Genomic DNA, 23,079 nt, shown 5'->3' with positions numbered 1-23,079 from the left:
GTACACTTAAGAAAAGAGTTCCTCAAGATATTTGGACAGTTCCTATGGGGTTCTCCTTGGAACCCTCTGTAATAGACAGACCCTCTGTTGTGGAAGATGGTCAAGCTGAAGAACCTAAAGAAGGTTCTAGCCTCCTCATAAAAACAACCGGAGGTATTGATGGTATTTTAACTGGTTAGACAATATGCTGCAAAATTCAATGTTCTACAACTGTAGAACCTTTAACACATGACTGAGGGATGCACGTGGCTAATGTGTACAGTTGCTTTCACTGTCTCAGAATGTTAATGCACCCTCTTAACAGCTTAACCCTCAATGAGGCAGGGTTCCAGACAGTGGAGTTAAATTCCAAACTCCAACCTATGATTAGAGTGTGACTGGAGTTCGATGGTTTCAGACACATGCTGTTATAAGTGGATTCTTATTTAGCCTAGTCGCAAGGGGATTAGCATCGAGTCTGATGTGTGTGTGTGGAGAAACAGAGGGGCTAATTGATTTAGCATGCTCTGTAAGGGGACACCATGTGTGTGTGACCCCTGGGTGCCTCCATAGCTTACCTTTAGCCCTGGCAGTCCCAAGCGGCCCTGGACGCCCTCGCCAATCGATCCATTTGGCACCCCATTGTGGGTGTGTGTGTTTGTGTGTGTGTGAGAGAGAGAGAGAAAGGGAGAGCAAGAGAGAGAGTATGGTGTACAGATGGCTGTCCCCATCGCATGCTTTACCCGCTGAGCGCTTTTTTTTTCTCGGGGTTGTATGGACAGCTTTGAGGCTCTAAAGCTCCAGTCTGAATTACATTAGCCTTGTCTGTCACACATTCACAGTTTCCTCCTACACACACACACTCCTCTGTCTACAAACGGAAAAGAAACGCAATATTGATCCACTTGAGCTGATAAGCGTTTAACTCGGATCATTCACGCAGATCTTTTCATCTGACCTGCTCGGCAGAGAGAGAGAGAGAGAGAGAGAGAGAGAGAGAGAGAGAGAGAGAGAGAGGCTCTGCTAAAGATCCCATAACATGTTATTTCCTGCAGTGCCTAGGATAAAGAGGCCCATGTGGATTATTGCCTGTATGGACACATGCACACACATGACAATTATATCGAAAGTATAGAAAGTCTCATAAAGCTAATTCCATGTTTAAATGCAACACTGAAACCCACAATTTTATCAATCGCAAATCCTCACTCAGTTTAATCTCAATGTAAAGCAGGATAATAACTCCATATCATTGCTGTTATTCTTCTACAAAGTCTTTGTCCAACTTTCTAAACATCCACGCCACTGCAGGTAGATCTGGAACACGTGATGAAATGTGAAACTGTAACAAATCTAAAAGCGCTAGAACTGTAAACAACCACAATATACACACATCTCTGCTTGTCCATCTCACATTGCCATCCTGCTGAACCAACATGTCAGATCGTAAAAGATGAGACCATATAAACACACACACAGACAAGAGGATGAGATTTCAGGAGTTACATGTGCAGTGAGGTTGTGAGAAAGAGTGTGCCGTGTCTGAACACTTAAACATTGAGGACTACTGAGAGGCCATGATTCCTACAGAGAGAACATCGAGAGGAATTACACATAACCAGACAGATGCACACACACGCATATATATATATGCACATGAATGTCCTCTTTGTACTGAAGCCAAACTGAATACATCTGTAAATCATTCTTAGCTACACTGTAATATTTCATATTGATAGAGAATATCATATGGATGTCATAAAGACTTAGAAAGATCTTATATTTTTGTCTCTTTTTCTTGTCTTGGGCACTTATGATGTTCTTGTTGCATAAAATCACTTGTCAGACAAAAGAGAATTTCATTCTAGTTTCTTTATGATTATGAAATACTAATAGTTGGTGCTTGCTGCTCTTTGTCTTCTTAGATGGGCCTGACAGAATCAGCCAATATTAATGGTGCAGACTCTTTGGACAGTAAGTTTTCACCCCGATGGCACTGTAATCAATCACAGAAGCCCTTTCATACATACATACATACTGTACATACACAGGAATTTAATGGCAATTTAACAGGAAATGGTTAAGTGTGAAATCCCAAGTACTGAAGCTGGACAGAGTGGAAACTCCAAGTGCTGAAGTTGAACCGAGTCAAAATACCAGGCACTGAAGCTGGACAGAGTCAAAATCGCAGGTACTGAAACTGGACAGGGTGGAAATCCCAGGTACTGAAGCCAGACAGAGGCAAATTCCCAGGTGCTGAAGCTGGATAGTGGAAATTCCAGGTCCTGAAGCTGGACAGTGTTGAATTCCCAGGTGCAGAAGCTAGAGAGAGTCAGAATCCCAGGTACTGAAGCTGGACAGAATCAAAATCCCAGGTACTGAAGCTGGACAGAGGAGAAATCCCAGCACATATCCTGGTAAAACACCCTCTGAAGGCTGCAAGTGTGAATGATGCAAAGCCCCAAAATTTTGGTATAATGCAGATAATTTCCAGTTTTTGAGTGTAAAAAATAAGCTAAGAAAATCATTGAGAAACATTTCTGGAACCACTTACATTTTGGTGTTTACATCCATTGATGTGAAAGGTTTCCAGATAAATGAACACATTAAAGAAATGTTCTGTTACGACTAATCACTGCTGACAATTGCAAGTACTCATACCCACCCATCCCTAATATCAAATGACAGTACACTGGGTTTGTACATGTTGCAGCATAACCCAATCTCTCACACGCACATGTCTACGTTTTTACAAGGGGCTTTTCAGTGAAATGTAAATCCAGGGGAAACATCTAAACCTGTGTCTTTTCCCAACCATGACACGCCCTATGATGTCATTCAGCGTCTGCATTTTGTAAGTGTTTCCTTTAGGTTCTCCTGCATGGCTGATCCCCCAGGCAACTACAACACACAGACACGCACACACACACAACCCCCTATGACGTGCTGTCGGGTCCAGATCAGGAAAACTGACACAGTTACACACACTGCTGTAGGAGAGACACTCATAGGAACATGAATATTCACACACACACCTGCTCCATGACATAGTGCCGAACCAGGCCATCAAACAAGCTGTCCATTTACAATGGAAGCCTCAGATCTGTCCGAGGGGCAGTCTGAGAAGACTGGGGGAAAAACCCATCCCAAACTTGGCTTTAAACAATCCAGCCTCCACTTTCCCCCCATCTCAGGGTGCATTTCACTGGATAAATAAGCTCAAAGCAGTTCTCAAGCTTCGCCACAGGGCTTTAACACTGCTCTGCAAAGATTTTTCAGCATTCCAGGTTACTGAAAAAGGCATGAGTGGCCATGTCACCTTCACTGGGACTGACAGCTACAGAGTCCACACCGCCTTCACTGGGACTGACAGTTACAGAGGCCACTCCTCCTTCACTGAGACTGACAGGTACAGAGTCCACACCTCCTTCACTGAGACTGACAGGTACAGAGGCCACTCCTCCTTCACTGAGACTGACAGGTACAGAGTCCACACCTCCTTCACTGAGACTGACAGGTACAGAGTCCACACCTCCTTCACTGAGACTGACAGGTACAGAGGCCACACCGCCTTCACTGGGACTGACAGGTACAGAGGCCACTCCTCCTTCACTGAGACTGACAGGTACAGAGGCCACACCTCCTTCACTGAGACTGACAGGTACAGAGGTCACACCTCCTTCACTGAGACTGACAGGTACAGAGGCCACACCTCCTTCACTGAGACTGACAGGTACAGAGTCCACACCTCCTTCACTGGGACTGACAGGTACAGAGGCCACACCTCCTTCACTGAGACTGACAGGTACAGAAGTCACACCTCCTTCACTGAGACTGACAGGTACAGAGGCCACACCTCCTTCAATAGGACTGACAGGTACAGAGGCCACACCTCCTTCACTGAGACTGACAGGTACAGAGCCCACACCTCCTTCACTGAGACTGACAGGTACAGAGGCCACACCTCCTTCACTGAGACTGACAGGTACAGAGGTCACACCTCCTTTACTGAGACTGACAGGCACAGAGACTATTAAAAATGTCCTGTATTGAGTCAGTCACACAAAACACATTGTTCTGAATTATTGCAGAACAGTAAATTTTTATACCTCTATAAAATAAGAATAATATAATTGTGTGACAAAATGAAAAGATGGCCTGCATGCTAGTAGACCAACTAATGCAGGTGCATCAAAGAAGGGAAAATGCTAAACTACTCCAAGATCTGGGTTCGCAGTTTAAGGCCTCTAGATCAGCACTGAAGCTAAAGCAGCCTATTAGTCAAACTCCTGGAGCAGCACTAGCGGAACATTTCACAGCAAGAAAGAGTGACTCGTGCAGTTCAAATGACTGTCTCAAGAAGCCGAATACTTGGTGGCGCCTGAGAATGACATCATCAACACCTTGGACCAAAAGAAAAAACTCAGGGAGACTGCTGGCATATGGATGAGCTAATGTTAAGTAAATCCCTCCGATCTGGGACGTGTTAACCCAATGTACATTACGCCAGCGCTCGCCTTGCACATAGTCATGTTGAGTTCCTTACGGACAGACTCTAAGTGTTCTCCTTTACATACAGGCCAACTCAGATCAGTGAAAACAGGAGATCCTGGCTCTGGACATGATGAATGCACTGAGAACTAGCTTTTTTGTCATATTTCTTTGAACAGTAACACTTTTTATCCATGTAACCATTAGCAAGAACAGTCACGTGATTTTGCCAATATTTCTCTACATACAGTTTCATGGATGTGAACACTTGGCCAAAATAAATAAAACCTACCACTGATACATCTTTTGTAAACACACCTAGTCACCTCTTACCCAGCCTCCACTCCCTCGTACCAGATTCTAATGCGGTTTTAACTCCTACCACAGATGAAAAAACAAAGGCTGATCAGATGTGGTAATTCGAGACAGGTTAACTCATGATGACAGTAAAGTTTCCCAGCATGTGAGCTCTTTAGGGACCATCTCACCCTATCCGGGCTAAGGATAGGATTAGGAAGAGCTCTTTTTGGGGTAAAGAAGTTACCTTTCAGGATTAAGTCAGCTTTAAACTCTCAGTGGGGGTGTTTCCTAAGGAAAATAAATGGTGTGTGTAGACTGTTTCCTTGCGAGTTGATCAAACACACGGTCAGGGATTAACTCCTTCATTCTGTCAGTGCTGGCCTTCAGTACTTTCAAGACGCAACTCAAGGCGTTTACTAATTTTCTCAGTGCTTGTTATCTTTGGAGAAACAAACACACATGATGCAAAGATTCTCTATTTTAATGTATATTCATTTGTGAAAAGTCAAGTGATTTGTATTTGCATCCTTCTATATACACATACAGAGTGGGATGAACTATTAGGCATCCAGGAGCATGATGCAACATTCAAGACAATACAAGAGCTTGACAGATCACCCAGGGAAATTGTGTGAGAGAGTATGAGACACGTTCTATGGCACAGGATAATGAATACACCCAGCAGTGTGGGTAACCACACAGCTTACACTGGCTACACAGAATAGCAGGAAAAACACCAGAATATACCATGCAGCATGAGCTGTGCAATGCTGTATCCACTTACTGGACGAATTAAGTGAAATTGTAAACCATCCTAAGCAGCAGCACATGAGACTGTAGCAGAATGCACATTATCTATACTCATGTACTGACCTTCAGAGAAAGATCTTCATTTATTCATCTTCAGTAACAGTGCCGTGGGGGATCCGGAACCTATCCCGGAAACATTGGACATGAGGTGGGAATACACCCTGGATGTGATGCCAGTCCATTACATTACTAGGGACAATTTAGTGTAGCCAATCCACCTTCTGCTGGGAGGTCTAAGAACCCAGCGGAATCCCACGCGAACACGGGGAGAACATGCAAAACTCAAGCTCAGGATCAAACCAGGTACCTTGGAGCTGTGAGGAGGCAACGCTACCAACATGCCACCCAGGTCTAAAGATCTCTTAAACATTACATGTCTAATTTTTAGTTCCATTTTTGTTTTCAGAAATTCATAATGCTTGTATTTCATCACTGTAAATATTCCAGTAATAGTCTTATTTCCTTATTATTTTTTGACTGGAAATGAAAGTTATAACATTTTGAAACACCACAAGGAAAATGATCGAATCAGGATGTTAATTCCACGGTGTCTGGGGAGCTGCAGCTGAATGAGCTCACCCACTAGTTAGAAGTTTGGGACACTTCCAATATACCACCAACACATTCAAATACCCTTTGACTTCCAATGCTTTTAATAGAGAAAATGTCATTTCATACTACTGAAATGACTCATGATACATACATATATATGATGACCAAAAATATGCTGAACACTGTTTATACATGCATACAATATTAGTCACGTTATAATTTGGATTTACATAATTTCCTAAAATTGTCATGCCTGTTGTACTTCTGAAAGGACTATAGCAATTTTGTTAAATTTTGGCAGAGAATGAAAGGGTTAAAATCTTGAAAGAGCAAAAGGAAATTTATTCAATAAGCCATGGCGCCTCTGCTCATCAATGCACTGCACTGACTCATCAATGTTTTACATTCCTACACAGCGTTACAGGATTTCTCACAGTCGCTTACTAGCCCGATTTAGACAATGAGAACATAGTCTAATGTTCCGAATGTATCATAATTATGCATCTGATGTAAAGTATTATGATTTGCCCACCCCCTTTTCACCCCCACCCCAAATTTTCTATTTAATGACAATAATAATGTACCATTGTTATGTACTGTATGTTTTTCATAAATGTATGAGAAAATGCACATATTTTGTGCTTTATGCTATTATGCAAAAGTATGTTAAACATTCTTTATACATTTATCTTTACTATTTTGGTCTTGCTTTAATTTAGATACACCTTCTGACCAATCAGATTTGAGAATTTTATCAGATTTTATCTACACTATGGTATAAAGTGGCAATACCATAACCATAAAAAAAAGATTAAGCTGTTATCATAAAAAAATAAACAGTTTGTCTCTATTTGTAGAAATATGAGCCATCTGTTTAAGCTGTGGAGTTAAACACTGCTGGTGGGTGAAACACTTCTCTCTCCTGCGTGTTTTTAGCCAGAGAAAACGGAAGGGGACGATACTAATAAAAGTGAAAGGAAGCTTGAGTTTAGAGAAACAGATTTATAGGCAGCAGGGGTCAGAGGTCATGTTGCTGGATGCCTTGTTGGAGAGCTCCTTTCTTTGCTTTCTTGTTTTTTTTCTCTCACCTCTTTTCTCCTCCTGAGGTGCATCCCTCTCTCCCACCCTTCCCACCACATTCTCCAATCCCCCTCTCTTTGTTTATCTCTACAAACACGGCTTAGGCCAGGCTCTATACACTAACCAATGAAAACACAAACGTGCGCACACACACACACACACACACATGCACGCACGCATTCCCACGCGCCTGCTATGCTCACTTCGCATCCAAACATCTCGTCGCCATGGTCGTTTGTCATTTTTATAGCAGGCGTGTTTACGCGCATCTATATGTGAGTGTGAGTGTGTGAGAGGAGGGAAAGGCTGTAGTGTTAATAATAGCTGTGTTGTGTTAGTGTGTGGACAGACAAAGAGCCTCCAGGCCCATAAAAGAGCAGAATGTGTCTGATGTTGCTTGTGCAATCTGTCTCCGGCGGTCAGACGGGCAAACCCAGCATCCACACTGAGTTTTTAAATCTCAACCTAAACTCTGAGGAAGTGAGGAAAATCTGAGTGTATTTAATGAGCACATCTGCTCATTATACATCGTCACATCATCTGTGAAGGGTGTATGTGTGTCATTAAATGCGCTATATAATAACAATTTAATTAGTGGCAAGACACCAAACAAGGGCACTGGATAGAAAAATTCAGAATAGGAGATTTATAGTGTTTTAACTTGTGATAAATTCTCAATTCTGATTGGTCAGAAGGTGGGGATTAATTTTCCAGTTCTGGCTGTAATTCAAATCGCAGGTTTATATTAATGTGCCTGTTCTAATACGTTATTGTATCTATAGATCTATAGTAACGACTTACATGGTGATCTGTATGGCATGTTATTGTGGATAAGGTGAAAGAGTTTTGGATGGAGTCTCTAGTGTCAGCGCTTTGTAACAGTCAGAGGTAAAGCTGTAACTTCAAGTTTTCCGACACTGGAAAATCTTTCTTTAGCATTTCAGCTGCATTTTTTTTTTTTTTTTTTTTTACGTAAACAAAAAAAGGTGAGGGAACAACTGTTTATAGCTGCTGTAACGCAAGTGCTAACAAGAACTAACATGTTTTGTGAACGTTCCACAACATTAAACGTAACTGTGAATGGATGACGTGTCATTCTTTAATTAATAAAAATGTTAATCATTGGCAAATTGCTGTGTTATAAGAGGAATAAAACACTTCGAGTGCTGTTATAAGAAAATGTCAGGATGGTAACTCGGAATGAGTGATTTTTAAACGTAACATTTACTCACAAGTGAAAGAAAGAAAACAAAAACAAGAAGGGGAACCATGTCGATAATAAGTTCCTATAAATTATAGATATATTTCGCTACTTTCTTAGTGATGAGCCATTTTTTAAACTAAATCTCACTTCCTAAACTAAACTAAACTTTCTGCCTTCAAAAAAAAAAACTACTGGCATATAATTACCAAGCTCTATTCTGAAAAACCGAGAGGAAGAAAATGAAGAGTTCTTTCCGTGCGTTCGTTCTGGCTGTCAACCGTCCCTCCTACCCTGAACCCATCCGTCCGTCTATAGCTCATTCTTCAGTCCTTAAACCTCTGATAGAGATCCAGCTGGAACGTTTGTCCATAATGGGATTGTGGGAAGAGTGCGGTGTTTGTAGGAAATCTTTAGTTGAGAACACCAGGGGGTTTAAAGACTCACTAAACACCAAAGACGAAAAAGAAGGTGGGGGAAAAAGTGAAGAAAGAGAAAGGGAGATGGAGAAAAGTGGAACAGGGAAGGAAAGCAGGATTTGTAGATGATATATATGATTTTTATTTTAAACCACAATTTAAAATGGGTGAGGAAGTGTTTGTGTGTGTGTGTGTGTGTGTGTGTGTGTGTGTGTGTGTGTGGCCTGCGCTGAAGCATGTTGTTATGGCAGCACGCAGGAATGTCTGGATCTCCATTGTAATGACGCCCTGTCACTCTGTGCACAGAACAGCAGCACTCTGTGTGTCCCTCTGGGGGAGCCGTACTTCCACATGCAAATCCTGACTGAAAAAAAACTATGTTCATTTGATTATGGACGCCCTGCGAGATTTATCTCTATTAGTGCACCTTTAAACAAGACAAACTTTATTTCCATTACAAGGGCTTTTCATTACCAGAACCAAACAAGGGTGCTTTAACTTAAAAAAAAAAAAAGACAGAAAAAAAGAGAGGACCAGGATTCCTTTTGTGCTGATATGAAGGAAAAGCGGCTATAACAGACAACGCTCTTAGCAGTCTTATCTAGCTAACTAGCCAAGCTTGCTCTCTAGATTAGACTGATTCTTCTCAATTCTAATGCAGATGAAATAAAGATTGGTGTAACTCTGGTGATGAGAAGTCTCTGATGTCACCTTGCAGTCTCAAGAGACACTCTACATGGAACAAACCATGTGTGCTGGAGCATGTGTGTGTGTGTGTGTGTGTGTGTGTGTGTGTGTGTGCTGACCTGTATGGCTGCGAATGTGCACTCTCAGGGTCCCGTTGCTGGCGAACTTCTGACCGCAGTACGGACAGATCTTCTCCTTCTCTCCGGTGTGAGTCTATCAGATAAAAACAGAAACAAGAGGAACATCTGAGATGCCTTGGACACAACTAATCATGGCTTCTAGAAAATGGAGTGTGCATTATGTAGACTATGCAGCTTTTACATGCCCCATAGTCTAACTAATAAATGCATGATTCGTTCACCGTTGCTGCTCCCTTCCTCCACTTATCCACACAGTTCCGTTCCCACTCCTTATCCCCTCTTCCTTGTTTTCATTTTCTCTCTCCCACACATCCCTCGTTCACCCCCTCAGCCTGTTCTCACTGGTATAGAAACACTAACACAAGCTATACATCACCTCTGAATATCTATGTCCTTGAATCTAAGCCAGTTAATACCTTTTCCTTCTCTTTCTTATTTCTCCAACATGGTCTTCTGTAATCTTTGTTTCTCATTGGTGCCTCATTGCTGCCATCGGTAAAACATGTAGTATGTGTGTGAGACTGTACCGTGTCTGTTATTAAGAGATCACACCCACACGCGGTAAGCTGGCAGTGAGAGCGCGTATGAGACGCTGTGTGTGTTATTAACAGTTTTAAGTAGTCGGGCTAAAAGGCTCAGCTTCTCTCTGTGTCATAAACAACACTTCAGCAGAGTGTACACATAGCAATGTGCTAGACGTGTGTGTGTTTGGGTCTGCACATGAGTGTGTGTGAGGTGCTTGAGATGGTTTTATTGGGGGTATGATGGAGGGAGATGGACTTAATGAATAGTGAAGTCTCAAACTGGCCATTCATACTCTGACTTTATGAGTGACAGAAAGAGAGAAACAAGCGACATATAAGGAAAAGGTATGTGTGTGTGTGTGTGTGTGTGTGTTGCTTATAAAAGTATACCCCCCCAATAGATCTCAAATCTGATCACAAGCTGTCAAAGCTCAGTGCTTTTAATCTCTACGTTCGCTCTGAGGCTTTGAAAGCTCTACGGCGCTGATGTACCGGTGCCTTTTGGTCTGAGTTCGGCTGACAGGAGACGACAGGAATCCCGACTAACGGACCTGCTGTCAGAATTCACTCAGTGTGAGAGGGTATATTAAACACAGGCTTAAATGAAAAAATGACAGTTGTTCTAGACTAAGATAAAAATCCGAAACGTTCCTGACAAAAATCAAACAAAAACCATCCGGTGCTTCGAGAGCAGGAGACATAAACCCTCTGTGCTGGAGTAATGCTGAGCTCTGATTGGCAGGTTTACTGGCCAATGAATGCACAGGACTGTAGAGTTTAACAGAAACATTTACACTGTTAAAAAAGGTATAAAACAAGAACATTTTTCACAAATTTATATAATATAAATGTAAAAGTTTACAGGTTTAGAGGTAAGCCAAGGCTGAGAAATGTGACTATATACTATCAAAATCAATACTATTTCATCTGCACTTTGTTCAAATGTTCACTTTTTCATTGTACAGACTAAAGACAGATCACTGTGTACAATGTACAATGATTTCATTATTCATCTATATACATATATATACATATATATATATATATATATATATATATATATACACATACACGTTCATATACACGTTCCCTTACGTCAATCGAAGGCCATTTATAAAACATCTGATGTAATCTTGGAAAAACTGACATATGCTCTATAAATTCTGTTATTCAGTACTAATGAGTGTGTTACGCAACACTTATAGATGTGATGTTATAGGGAAAAAAATCAACGACGGCACAAAGCGGAGTTATTTATACTGACGTCCAATAACAGCAAGTGTTCTGTTTCTTTTAAAACACAGCAATTTGCCAAAAATGACAACTCTTAATTCATTAATGAATGACGTTGTGTTTTTTATCCACTTACAGTTACAATTAATGTTGAAGCATTTCCTGTGGTGGAAAAATTACTTTTACAAAATCGCTGACACTGGAGACTCCTTCCTTAAATGTTAAATGAACGTCTCTGAATAGAACAAAAGCTTCACCATGTCAACAACTATATATATTTCTTTGTTAAATAACAACAATTTTCAAATCTGACTCGGATTATGTTGCACGTCTGCCATACAATTCCCTGCAAATGAGCCGTTACAGTAGAAACAATAAATATTAAAACAAGTGCAATAATATAAACATGCTGGATGTACTGTCAGAGCTGCTGTTATAGGATGCTACTTAACCCCGTCTGACCAATCAGAATAAAGAATTCAACAGGGCTGTGCTATAAGAAGCCTGTTTTCTCTTAGACCAAGAGACCAAGCTGTTCACATCATCTTATGCGGTATACTAAAATGCACTGAAAGTCCTTATGAAGCCTGCAAATAAAATGAAACCGCATATTCACAGATTTGGGACACACGGTACCTTCTTGTGGCTCTTGAGGACGGAGGGAGTGACGAAGGCTTTCTCACACAGGTCACACTTGTACTTCTTATGTCCATCATGTACCACCTGTATGTGTACGTTCAGCGTGTCCTTGCGCTTAAACGTGGCGTCGCACTGGTCGCACTTGAACGTCCTCTCACCTGGACGGAAAGAACAGACGAGACATGAGACGTCCGCGAAGAAGGAACAATTTCCTCTTCTTCCTGCACAAAGGGCGCGAGGCTGCTTTTGTCCTGCTCGTGAAAGCTTCTTCCACCACTGCCATTTTTGTGTCCCGACAGCTTTGTGGAAGCCACTTTGCTGCCCAAAGTGTCTGTCTAGCTTTGGAAATTGTTCTATTATTCTCCCCGAGCTATTTTTCACGCTGAAGGACACGGGCGTCTGCACTCATGTCTATGGTAAAGGGCGGGGAGGAAAAAACAAGAAAGAAAAATGGGGTGGCCAACAAATAAGACTGAAGTAAAGGGTCCATGCAATTCTTTCATGAAGCCACAGTGACTTAAAGGCTCCCCTTCAAAAGCCTGCTTCCCCCTCGCTTCAATTTTATAGAACGCCACAATATAATGGAAACGTTCCACAAAAATATGGACGGTGGAAAAAAACACGTCTGTGTGTCTGCTAAAACTCTGCTTTGGGTTACAAACAATAAAAAATGCAGCAAATACTATTCCAGAGCCTGGCTCATTTCCCCATATAGTGCTTCTAGGAATAGCCTATAGCTGCATTGAGCATGATATGGAAAGGCAAATATGGTCAGTTTTAAATAAGACTTAAGACAATACCATACAACTTTCAATAAAAAACGTATCTTTAATTATATGGCAGAACTTTTAATCTAACTGGGGCTACATTTAGCTCTCGAGAAATTAGTACACAATCCCTAACCCAGCCCCAACCCTAATTTGTATCTTTTCATACAACTCAAATTGTCTGAATTTGCAAGCTGAAAGTTAAAATTCTACTTCGAGCACTCCTGAGATTTGACCTCACAACCTTCTGCTTACTGGCACAGTCTCTTAACCGCTACCACAGAAAGAAATGCCGCCTCGCAATCTGTTCAATGTGAAAGTGTTTCCTACATTCATCACGCTCTTTAGGGTTTGGAGCAGACTCCAAATGGCCCGAATCGTGCAGCGGGACATTTTTGTGAACAGAAATAAAAAGCATCTTGAATCACTTATTACTGTTGCGCAGGGTCTCGGCTATTTGTGTCACTCATCGCTTTTTAAAAGGAACGTTTTCTTCATCAAGGATCCAGTTAACTAATCAGGAAGAATAAAAGGAATCGCTCAGGCAGTTACTCACGCCACTGAACCGGGGTGTACGAGAGGCCCTTAAATGCACGTGTAATATAATATCCAAGTAACGGCATGTATTTTTAAACCTTAAGCATTAAAATATATACCATATTTTCCAGACAATACGTTAGAGAAAAAAGTCAATATATTTATTGCAGTATATATTTAAAGGCTACTTATCAGCATTTAAAAACACAAGCTTTATGCACGTTACTGAAAATCCTGACAAAATCTAGCGTCTTATAATAAGGCTAACGCTCTTGTTCCTCATCTCTACATACTACATGCCACTATATTACTGTTGTCATGGTTACGTCTTGGACAACGCTCAGATGTTCATGCTTTCTTATTAAAACCTATCCATGCATCGCAGCCTGTGAAAAACTCCCTTCCAAAATCTATCACACATTCTCCAGAAGGCTCAGGAAGTTTTTCCTCACCACTGTCACCTCTGGCTTGCTCAGTAGGAATCTAAATCTACATTCGGATTTCTGTAAAGCTGCTTTATGATGATGTCTACTGCTAAATAAAAAAAAATCAACTGAACTGAAAAAAAAAACTTCTTATATTCCAGAAAACAGTACTTTTAAAACTGATTTCTCTTAAAACAACCTACGTAGGTGCCACAGGGAAAAGTGTACTTAACTGTGTACAAAATAAAAGGCTAAATCTGTTAGCGTAAATCATTTTCATTTAAACACAAATATTTTGAGGTGATTATGAGAATGGAAATTGTTAGACAGATCTAGCACTATTGTATATGTCTGCTGTAATTACATCAGTGATATCCTTGTCAATTGTGTCAGCAATTTGAATGTTGAATTTGCTGAGGAAACACACACCACACACACACACACACACACACACACACACACACAAGGTATAGATAAAGTGACTAACCCCAGTCAGCCAGCTGAACTTGTTAAAGGTGTGAAAAATGTTTCATTCAATTTTTTTAGGGAAAAAACACCAAGTTGTTGTATTTTCTCACAGTCAGGAGTGTGTGCATCATCTCCACACACACATACACACACACATTCAGAGAGCACAGATCTTTGCTACAGTCATGAAATACTTATAGTTGTTTCCCATCCTCCCTCCCTCTGTGTGTGTGTGTGTGTGTGAGATGGAGAAGACCATCGCAGGCGGAGTCCTGCAGGGCCGGGGGGCGCAGCCATCAGCCCCCGGGAGGACAGCAGGAAATGCCTGTGGCTCTATAATCTCGGTGTCATCGGTCTAGACTGGGGGGGAGCAGAGGGCAGCTCCGTCCTGGCGGCTCCCCTCACTCACTCACACACACACAAACACACACACTTATGACTTAAATGGAAGACAAAGTGGGGTTTGAAGAGTACGATCTATATTTGCCTATTTTTCTTCAAGTTTTGAGTTGATGAAATGATGTTTCTCGAAGTTCATTCAGCGGTCAGTGCTAACTTTTTCACCAGAAAATGTCTTTTCTGAGGTGAATCAGAGGTAACTATTGATATTCCTGACAATTCCTTCATGTTTCCACCATCACTGTACCTCTAACAGTCAGTGCTAAGTGTAATTATAGTGAGATTTTAATCGTTAAAAGAATTTTCTTAACAATTTTCCAACATACCTGAGGTAAATGTTGATATTCATGACAATTTTACCATGTTTCCACTATCCCTGCACCGTTAGCATTAAATGCTGTGTATAATTATGTTGTGATTTTAAACATGTAAAGGCTTTCTTTACCATTTCACCATTCTTAACCATTCTTGTTTCCTCTATCACTGTACCTTTAGCAGTCAATGCTAACTGTAATTACAGTGTGATTTTCATCATAAAAAGTATTTTCTTAATAATTTACAAACATATCTGAGGTAAATGTTGATATTCCTGATAATTTCATCTCATTTCCACTATCACTGTACCTTTAGCGGTGAATGCTAAGTGTAATTACAGTGTGATTTTCATCATAAAAAGTATTTTCTTAATAATTTACAAACATATCTGAGGTAAATGTTGATATTTCTGATCATTTCATCTCATTTCCACTATCACTGTACCTTTAGCAGTCAATGCTAAGTGTAATTACAGTGTGAGTTTAGTTAGAAAAACCCATTTCTTAATAATTTACCAGTATATCTGAGGTGAATGTTGATATCATCATGTTTCCACCATCACTGTATCTTTACACTGTATAAAAGACTTAACAAATATATGCTAGCTAGCCACATTGTTAACCTTGGCATCTGTATTTCCCAGTTGCTTAGCAACAGTGTTTTCACAAATCCCAAACAATGTTCTACTGAGCACCAAAATGGCATCTTGCTACACCCTATGTAATGAGCATTAACAGTGAATAGGTAGCCATTTGGAATAAGGCCTAGTTTTAAATTTGTATGATAAAACAGTGATATTGCTGTGTACATTTGAAAAGAGAAAGAATCGTTGCCAGACAACCGCTACATTGCTACTGAAGATCGCTTTGCTGTACTGCTAGTGAGATTTTAGCTAGCTAGGCTATGTGTCAAAATGCACTCTATCGTTCTTATTTTTAGCATACTCTTTTAATATTGTACCTGGTATGGTAATATGTAATTTATGACACAGCCATAGTGTGTTTTGTTCAAAATGGCAGCCGTCTGACTCAAGTGATGATGGCCTTTGGCCAACAAACGGTCTTCACTGTTTATAGCAATACCCTTAAGTAAAGAAGGGTAAGAAGTTTAACACAGGTACTTAGTTACAGTATGAGTCACCTAGCAATACAAACAACAACAATGGATTTGTTATTGCTCGGTGTTATGCAGTTTCTGAAGCAGGTCATGAGTTTCTGGAAAGGTTCCTGCAGTTTAAACACGCCCTATATTGAATCTGTGACATTAGCACTTGACTGATCCATTAGCACTCAAGCGAGTGTTGGATTACATCAGCACTGTTCTGTATTACCACGTGATATGTGTTTAGTGATGGTGTCTAGTGCTTATATTATCAAACCAAATAACATTCATTATCCTGCTGATGGGTGAGACTGAAAGCTGACGTTAGCATGAACACTAAATGTGCAGACATGTTGAGAGGGCAAACCGATGCAGTGATGTTCTGAGAACACACGAACACACAGTATGATAATGCATATCTCACTGTTGTGGATGAGGAGATGCCGCTGGAGGGAGAACGGTGTCCGGAACAGAGCCTTACACTCCTCACACTGAAATGGCCTCTCCTCTGAGTGTGTCTGAAGGAACAGAGAGAGAGAAGGAGAGAAAGAATGTGAGAGAGAGACTATAAAAAAGAGAGAGTGAGAGAACAACTACTAATACCACAGTAATAAAGATGTACTAAAAATTATTTCAAGTGCTTGGACCCCTAATAATAATAATTGCACTGCTAATAGATTAACAGACATATCTCTCACTATCTCTCTCTTTCTGTGAACTCTGAGCTGTGTGCGGTTTTGGGGTTGACACTATCCACAGGAGTAAAGGTCGAAGGTCATTAGGGCTCAGCAGGGGTCAGGGCTTGGCTGCGGTTTTGGCTTGGGCTCCACAGTGGCTGATTGGACTGATGATCTCCATTAAGATAAGAGGCTTACGGCTCCTTATTTCACCAACAATCTGTCTGTCTGGTTATACTGCCTCCATCTTTCTTCCTCCCTCATCTTCTATTTGTTTCAGCATCTCTTCCTCAGCCTGTATCTGAGCAGTATTCAGAGCTGAGTTATACGTGCATATTGAGGATTTAATACCAGAACTTCAGACATAACTACAGATTCAGAAGCTGTGCGAGAGTTACACATGTGGGGTGGAGTTTGCCTAAACTCGGTTATGCGCAATTCTGACCTTGGACTTTAGCCCATTTTTCTTGCGTGATATCGGCTCCAGCGAGAAGCAGTATTAAATCCAATGCCACTGCCTGACAGTTTGATGTAGCCACAATATGTCATGCTGAATTTTATGTTTTGGGTAGACTGTTCCAGGCTTCTTGGAGTTCTGTCTCAAACAGCCTTGATGAGGTTTTTATCAGAAATGTCTAAAAAAAGTATAATTTTTTACTATTTTCTACTGATATGCTAATATGCTAAAGAAAAAGATAGACATGTAGAGTACCAAGACTTTTCCACAGTACTGTAATGATACGGAATCTATCGAGTAATCCCAATCAGCTCAACTAATTATGCTCAGGCGATTCTGTAATAATAGTGTCAGGCTTAGTGATTCATTCATTCATCATCTTCAGTAAGCTCTTTATCCTAGTCAGGGTCATGGTGGAGCCGGAGCTTATTCAGGGAATTCTGGGTGTGAGGAGGGAATTCACCGTGGATGGTCACCCTGGACACACAGACACAGAGACACAGACACACACACACACACAGATACACACACACCTTCTTGTGGTTCTTGTAGACATTGCGGTGAGCGAATTCTTTCCAGCACAGCTTGCACTTGTACGGTTTGTCCTCGCTGTGGATGATTTTATGAGCTGTCACCTGGTCCAAGCGCTTGAAGCTGCGGTTGCAAATCTCACAGGTGTAGGGTCGCTTCTCTGGTGGCCAAACACACACACACACACACACACACATTTCTACAGAATGTGGAGAGGCAGTAGTGTAGATGCTTTCCCACTGGAGTCTTTCCTCTCCTTTTTTGTTTTAACATACCTGAATGTGTGATCATATGGCGCTTCAGCTGATTGGTTGAGATGAACTTCTTGTCACACGCAGGACAGTCGAATATCTCATGGATCTGAAGGTGGGATATAATTCAAGGACGTAATTTATTCGCTCACATACGCACTAAGCTAATCTACACGCTGAGTATTTCTGAATACGTTATTTTTTTTCTCTGCAACTTTTCAAACTGTGACACAATCCAATCAGTTCAATTCAATTGTATTTTATTTATGTAGTGCTTTCAACAATGGACACTGTCACTAAGCAGATTTACAGATATCCAGACATAGATATAGATTTAGATTTATCCCTAATGCATAGGTGATGGTGGCAAGGAAAAACTCCATGAGACATCATGAGGAAGAAACCTTGAGAGGAACCAGATTTAAAAGGGAACCCATCCTTTTCTGGGTGAAACCGAATGGTGAGAATATAAATCATCACTCTTCTGCTACTGTGTACTATAGAGTCATGCAGTGCTAACTGTGTTGGAAAGACCATCAGTATAAAGATCAGGACCATTGTGATTTCAGTAGAATAAATAAATAAATAAATTCAATTCGATTCAATTTTATTTGTATAGCGCTTTCAACAATGGCCGTTGTCACAAAGCAGCTTTACAGAAATATATAAATTCAGGATATAAATTTTAAACTTATAAATTTATAAATTTCTCCTTCTCATGGGTGTCTGTGAGCTCCTGTATGTGGAAGAGGGCGGATAACGCTTTCCCCTGAGTGTGTTATGCAGCAGTTTGAAAAGATGTGGAGGTTGGCTTCACGTGTTTCGGAGGAAGCACGTGTTTGCCCCACCCTCCCCTGTTAGTAGCTGTCGTGTCATAGGGAATCGTTAGCTAGTGGGTGGAAATTAGCAAGACCAAATTGCGGAGAAAATGGGGGGAAAAAGTTCTTACTGTGCATACTGGGACATACAGTATACGCACTCCAAACAACTGTGGTGCTAAAAGTGTCTACAACATCTTAAGCATAGAATATTCCAGCACCTAAAGATCTGACAAAACAATTTCACACTGCCAAAATACACATCAGTGCTGGAGTCGAAACTGACTCGGTAATTCCTGAAGCATGTATGAGGCATTTTAATTGCAGGCTTGGTTGTTTTTGAGCTCCCCTCGGGTAACCTTCAGCGACGTACCACCTTGACAACGTCCTCAGATCAACTGAGGACACGGAGGTGTTTTAAAAGCGTCTCCGAGCTACACTCAGCCACTTTTCCACAGCCGGAAAAATAATTAAACTTTGGGTTCAAACAGCTACCCCACCCGATACAATAACACCCGATAAAGTCTGCAACATGTCTCCGCTGAAGGATTTCGACACGTCTTCCAAGGAATGGACCACACAAATTCATATGATGGATAAATATGATAGTTATATACTGTATGATGGTGACTTTTTCTCAGTAGTAAAAAGCAAGCAAGTTCAAGATAAACAGATGCTTTAACTGAACAATGAAATTATTGATGGCTTTCAGAGTCAGTCCACGTCCCTCGAGACGTCCATCCATTCAGAGAACAATAATATTTGTATAATGATGATGTGTTTCAGCTTGCTAACTCTTGGCACATTTAAAGTTCGAATCAAATAAAAACTTTTGTCTCTTTTTTTTATAAAGTGAGTTATTAGAGTTCGTAACTCAAAAAACAATAAAATCCAATATTTTATAATACTCTCCCTCCCATCTGTCCTTTTCATCAATGAGGATTTTGCGCATACAAAATCCACAATTCTACAGCAGCCTTTGACAAGAAATGTGTCAAAACCTCATCAGCTTTCATGTCACTGAATAATCTTCACTTCGGGAGATAACGGTGAAGTGGATTCACAAATGATGTCATTTACATGCTAGAACACTGAGCCTCATATCTTTCTGTGGAGCAACAAAAGCACATTTAGCCTCTTAGCAGCAATGATAAAACAACGTCTTTGTATTAAATTCTGGAAATAAATGGCTTTATGCGGATGGAGTTAAACATTAGCCCGTCTTGTTTAATATTCTGACTGAGTTTGCTGGAACTTTTCTAATCTCCTCGCACTAAACCCATCGGAGGAGTGTAAAGACCTGCGTCTGAGACCCACTCAAGTTTAACTCATAACTCATGTTCATAATTAGTACAAAGTTAGAACCAAATAGAGGCTGTGGAATTCGCAGAGAATGAAATAAGGATTTGTGGACAAATGCAAAGTAAATCTTTTTTTACTGCAGACTTACAACGTGATGTAAAATTTAGTAGCTTTTGATTAAATTCCAATAAGACAGATAATTCAGATGAATATTAAAATTATCTTTTGCTTAAGTTAAATGTAATCAATGTAATAAATGTGCAATCGTGTCCCATCTTTACCTGGCATTGTCTATGTGACTGCATCTCACAACGTACAATAAGCTCAAGCTCTCATCAAGAGGAATTATTTTTATTCCTCTACAACTGTGAAAAGGTTTACAGCCTTAAAACAACAAATGTGATGTAGTGCATGTAAGATACAATGCTAATTAGAGCTCTGATACTGGCTCACACTTGACTCTAATCCAATTGTTCACATTCTCATAATAACTATTGAAGTTTTCTGTAAGGAGATGATTATTTAACATTTTTTAGAAGGAGTCTCTAGTGTCAGCGCTTTGTAACAGAGGTAACGTTTACGTTTTCCACCATGGGAAAGTCTTCAGGACAGATTACTGGCTCGTTGCAGTTCATCAGATAACAAGTTTTGGGGTTTTTTTGTCGTATTAACTTCAAGACTGAAAGAAAAAGAGATTGGCGAAGTAATGGCTGTTTATAGCTGCTATAACATAAGTGATAACAGGAAATAAGTTGTTTTGCAGGCATTCCACAACAAAAAATGTAACTATAAATGGGTAAAATTGTTCTTTAAGAAATGAAAATGTGTAACTGTTGTCAAATTGCTGTGCTATAAGAGGAATAAAACACTTCAGGATGTGCTGTTATTGAAAAATAACTAGGATGATAGGGTAATTGTTGATTATTTTCCTACAACAGTTACCTCCCCATTCATACATTTTTAACTATCTGTTTGTTTGTTTGTATGTGTGTATAGCAAGAGACACCCACTTTTAATTTGATTTTGACAAAGATGCATGAATAGTTGTGATAAATAATCACAATTTCAATTTTAAAAATTGTGGGAAAAAATTCTCATTTTCTCTACTATAAAGCAGCCATTTTTCAATATTTACATCTTGTGCATCCACTTTTATTTGATTAAAAAATATTGACAAACTATTTCCTTTCCATTTAATAGTGAGTAAATCTGGGACAGTGAACGGTAATGATGCCTCAGCACTTTTCTTGGGCTGTATTTTGAGGATTTTGTCCTCACAGTAATTAACAAAACACTCATTAGAGTGAAGATGCCTTTCCGTTTTCCAAAAGCCACATTTCTTATCTTACAGAATGTTTCCAAGCTGGAGCGACACTAATATCAGCTGTGTTACGTCCATGTTGTCCACAATGGAGTGACGAAGATTAGAGAGCGTTAATTCTCCCCTGGGTCCTAAAGCTCCAGACAGGACCTGGTCATTTAGGGTGAGCTATGGAAGCGGAGAGGCGAAGACAAACAGCTAAGCCACGATCACATCTGTTTCAGCGCAGCAAGCATGTGGCAAAGTCATTCGGTGGTTGGTGGAATCGGGACGGCCGTAAAGGGGAGCGAATCTGTCCTGAGAAGCACAGGGGCGTTTATAGACAGACCTTGTGGTAGGGGTTGTTGGTTCAGAAGACGCTAAATGAATAAATGAGTAAAGATTGTATTTCATTACAGCAGTTGCTAGCTAACATCTAATATCTTTGTCAGCTAATATTAATCTTTCACTGTGCCAAATATAAATATTGGTGTGTCTATCATTTTCAGTTAAAGGAAAAAATCCACCCTAAATATACATCTTCATAATTAACATGTGATCTGCAATGTTCATTGAAGATTTATTGTGTAATGATATTCTGAGTTGACTTTTTTTGGCATGTTTTGACTTTGTCGGCTTTTAACGATTTCCTACATTACCCACAATGCCAATCGACTACCTCCTGATAGTGGTGCCAGTGGAATTTAGTGCTTGCTTGATCTCTACCTAAAGAGAGTGATGCAGGCTAAAAATTGATACCAAATATAATAACACACAGCGAGCTAATTAGCTAGTACATTAATACAGATTAAGAAAAACGGCTATTACAAATTTAGCCTGAGATACTTAATCTATTAAGATCCTGCATTCTGTTTTAAATCTAATTCTCGTCAGCTTCAAGAAATTGTCAGACTCCAGACTCTAGTCTTGGGCTTTATTCTAAACTGCGCTGTGTTACTGTTAGGCTGGAGTTTTCAGTGGCTTTTCGCTGGGAGGAAGCCTGACGCCAGAGCTAACTGCTGATACTCTGCTCTCTCCAACTCTTAGATTTCACGAGAGCCTTAGGGACGAGTCGGTGAAACAGAAGACGACCTTTTCTTCTGCACTCACACCGGTGTAAAAATGTTCAAGCGTCAACATAAACCTCGCCTCCTACAGAGAGGACGGGAGAGGGCTGATGTGAAAGTCTGGGAGAAATGCTGCGAGGGATGAATATATTTGGAAAGCTGGAACATGAGCCATTGAGAATCATGAGGCTGACAAAGGAAAAGAAGAACGGGAGACTCGCAGAAAAAAAAAACACAAGAGAGATAGATGGATGGATGGAGTGAGGATTAAGAAGGATGAAGAGCTGGGCAGAGAGATGAGCACAGGAAGTGGAGAGAAGTGATAGAGGGAACAGAAGAAGAGATGAAGAGAGAGACGAGAGAGGAGGGGGAGGAGACGTGGCTGACCTTGCGGTGCTCCTGCAGGTTGACTGAAGACGAGCATTTTCTATTGCAGATGGTGCATATGAGCTTCCTCCGAGTGCTGCCTGCAGAGAAAACACACACACGCACACACACACACACACGCAAAATGAATCAGCGGCAAGGTGAAAGGATGATTCTTCAAGGCAGACGGTAGCGCGGCCGGCTGGAATGACGTTACAATAACAAAAAGGTTGCCTAATTAAT

General features: G+C 40.6%; 1 protein-coding gene across 1 annotated transcript in view; it reads right to left on the bottom strand.

The window, feature by feature from the left end:
- Positions 1-23,079, bottom strand: part of prdm5 (PR domain containing 5) — a 52,107-nt gene that overhangs the window by 18,368 nt on the left and 10,660 nt on the right. The window contains exons 8-13 of the mRNA XM_034311571.2: positions 22,858-22,937; positions 18,008-18,092; positions 17,735-17,892; positions 16,492-16,585; positions 12,053-12,213; positions 9,639-9,732 (exon numbers count right to left, since the gene is read on the bottom strand). Of these exons, the coding sequence (XP_034167462.2) occupies positions 9,639-9,732; positions 12,053-12,213; positions 16,492-16,585; positions 17,735-17,892; positions 18,008-18,092; positions 22,858-22,937 (672 nt within the window). The remainder of the gene's footprint in view (positions 1-9,638; positions 9,733-12,052; positions 12,214-16,491; positions 16,586-17,734; positions 17,893-18,007; positions 18,093-22,857; positions 22,938-23,079) is intronic.

The sequence above is a fragment of the Pangasianodon hypophthalmus genome, chromosome 16 (assembly GCF_027358585.1).
Source record: "Pangasianodon hypophthalmus isolate fPanHyp1 chromosome 16, fPanHyp1.pri, whole genome shotgun sequence".
In the NCBI taxonomy this organism is placed as follows: domain Eukaryota; kingdom Metazoa; phylum Chordata; class Actinopteri; order Siluriformes; family Pangasiidae; genus Pangasianodon; species Pangasianodon hypophthalmus.
This window is presented reverse-complemented; position numbering and strand designations above follow the sequence as displayed.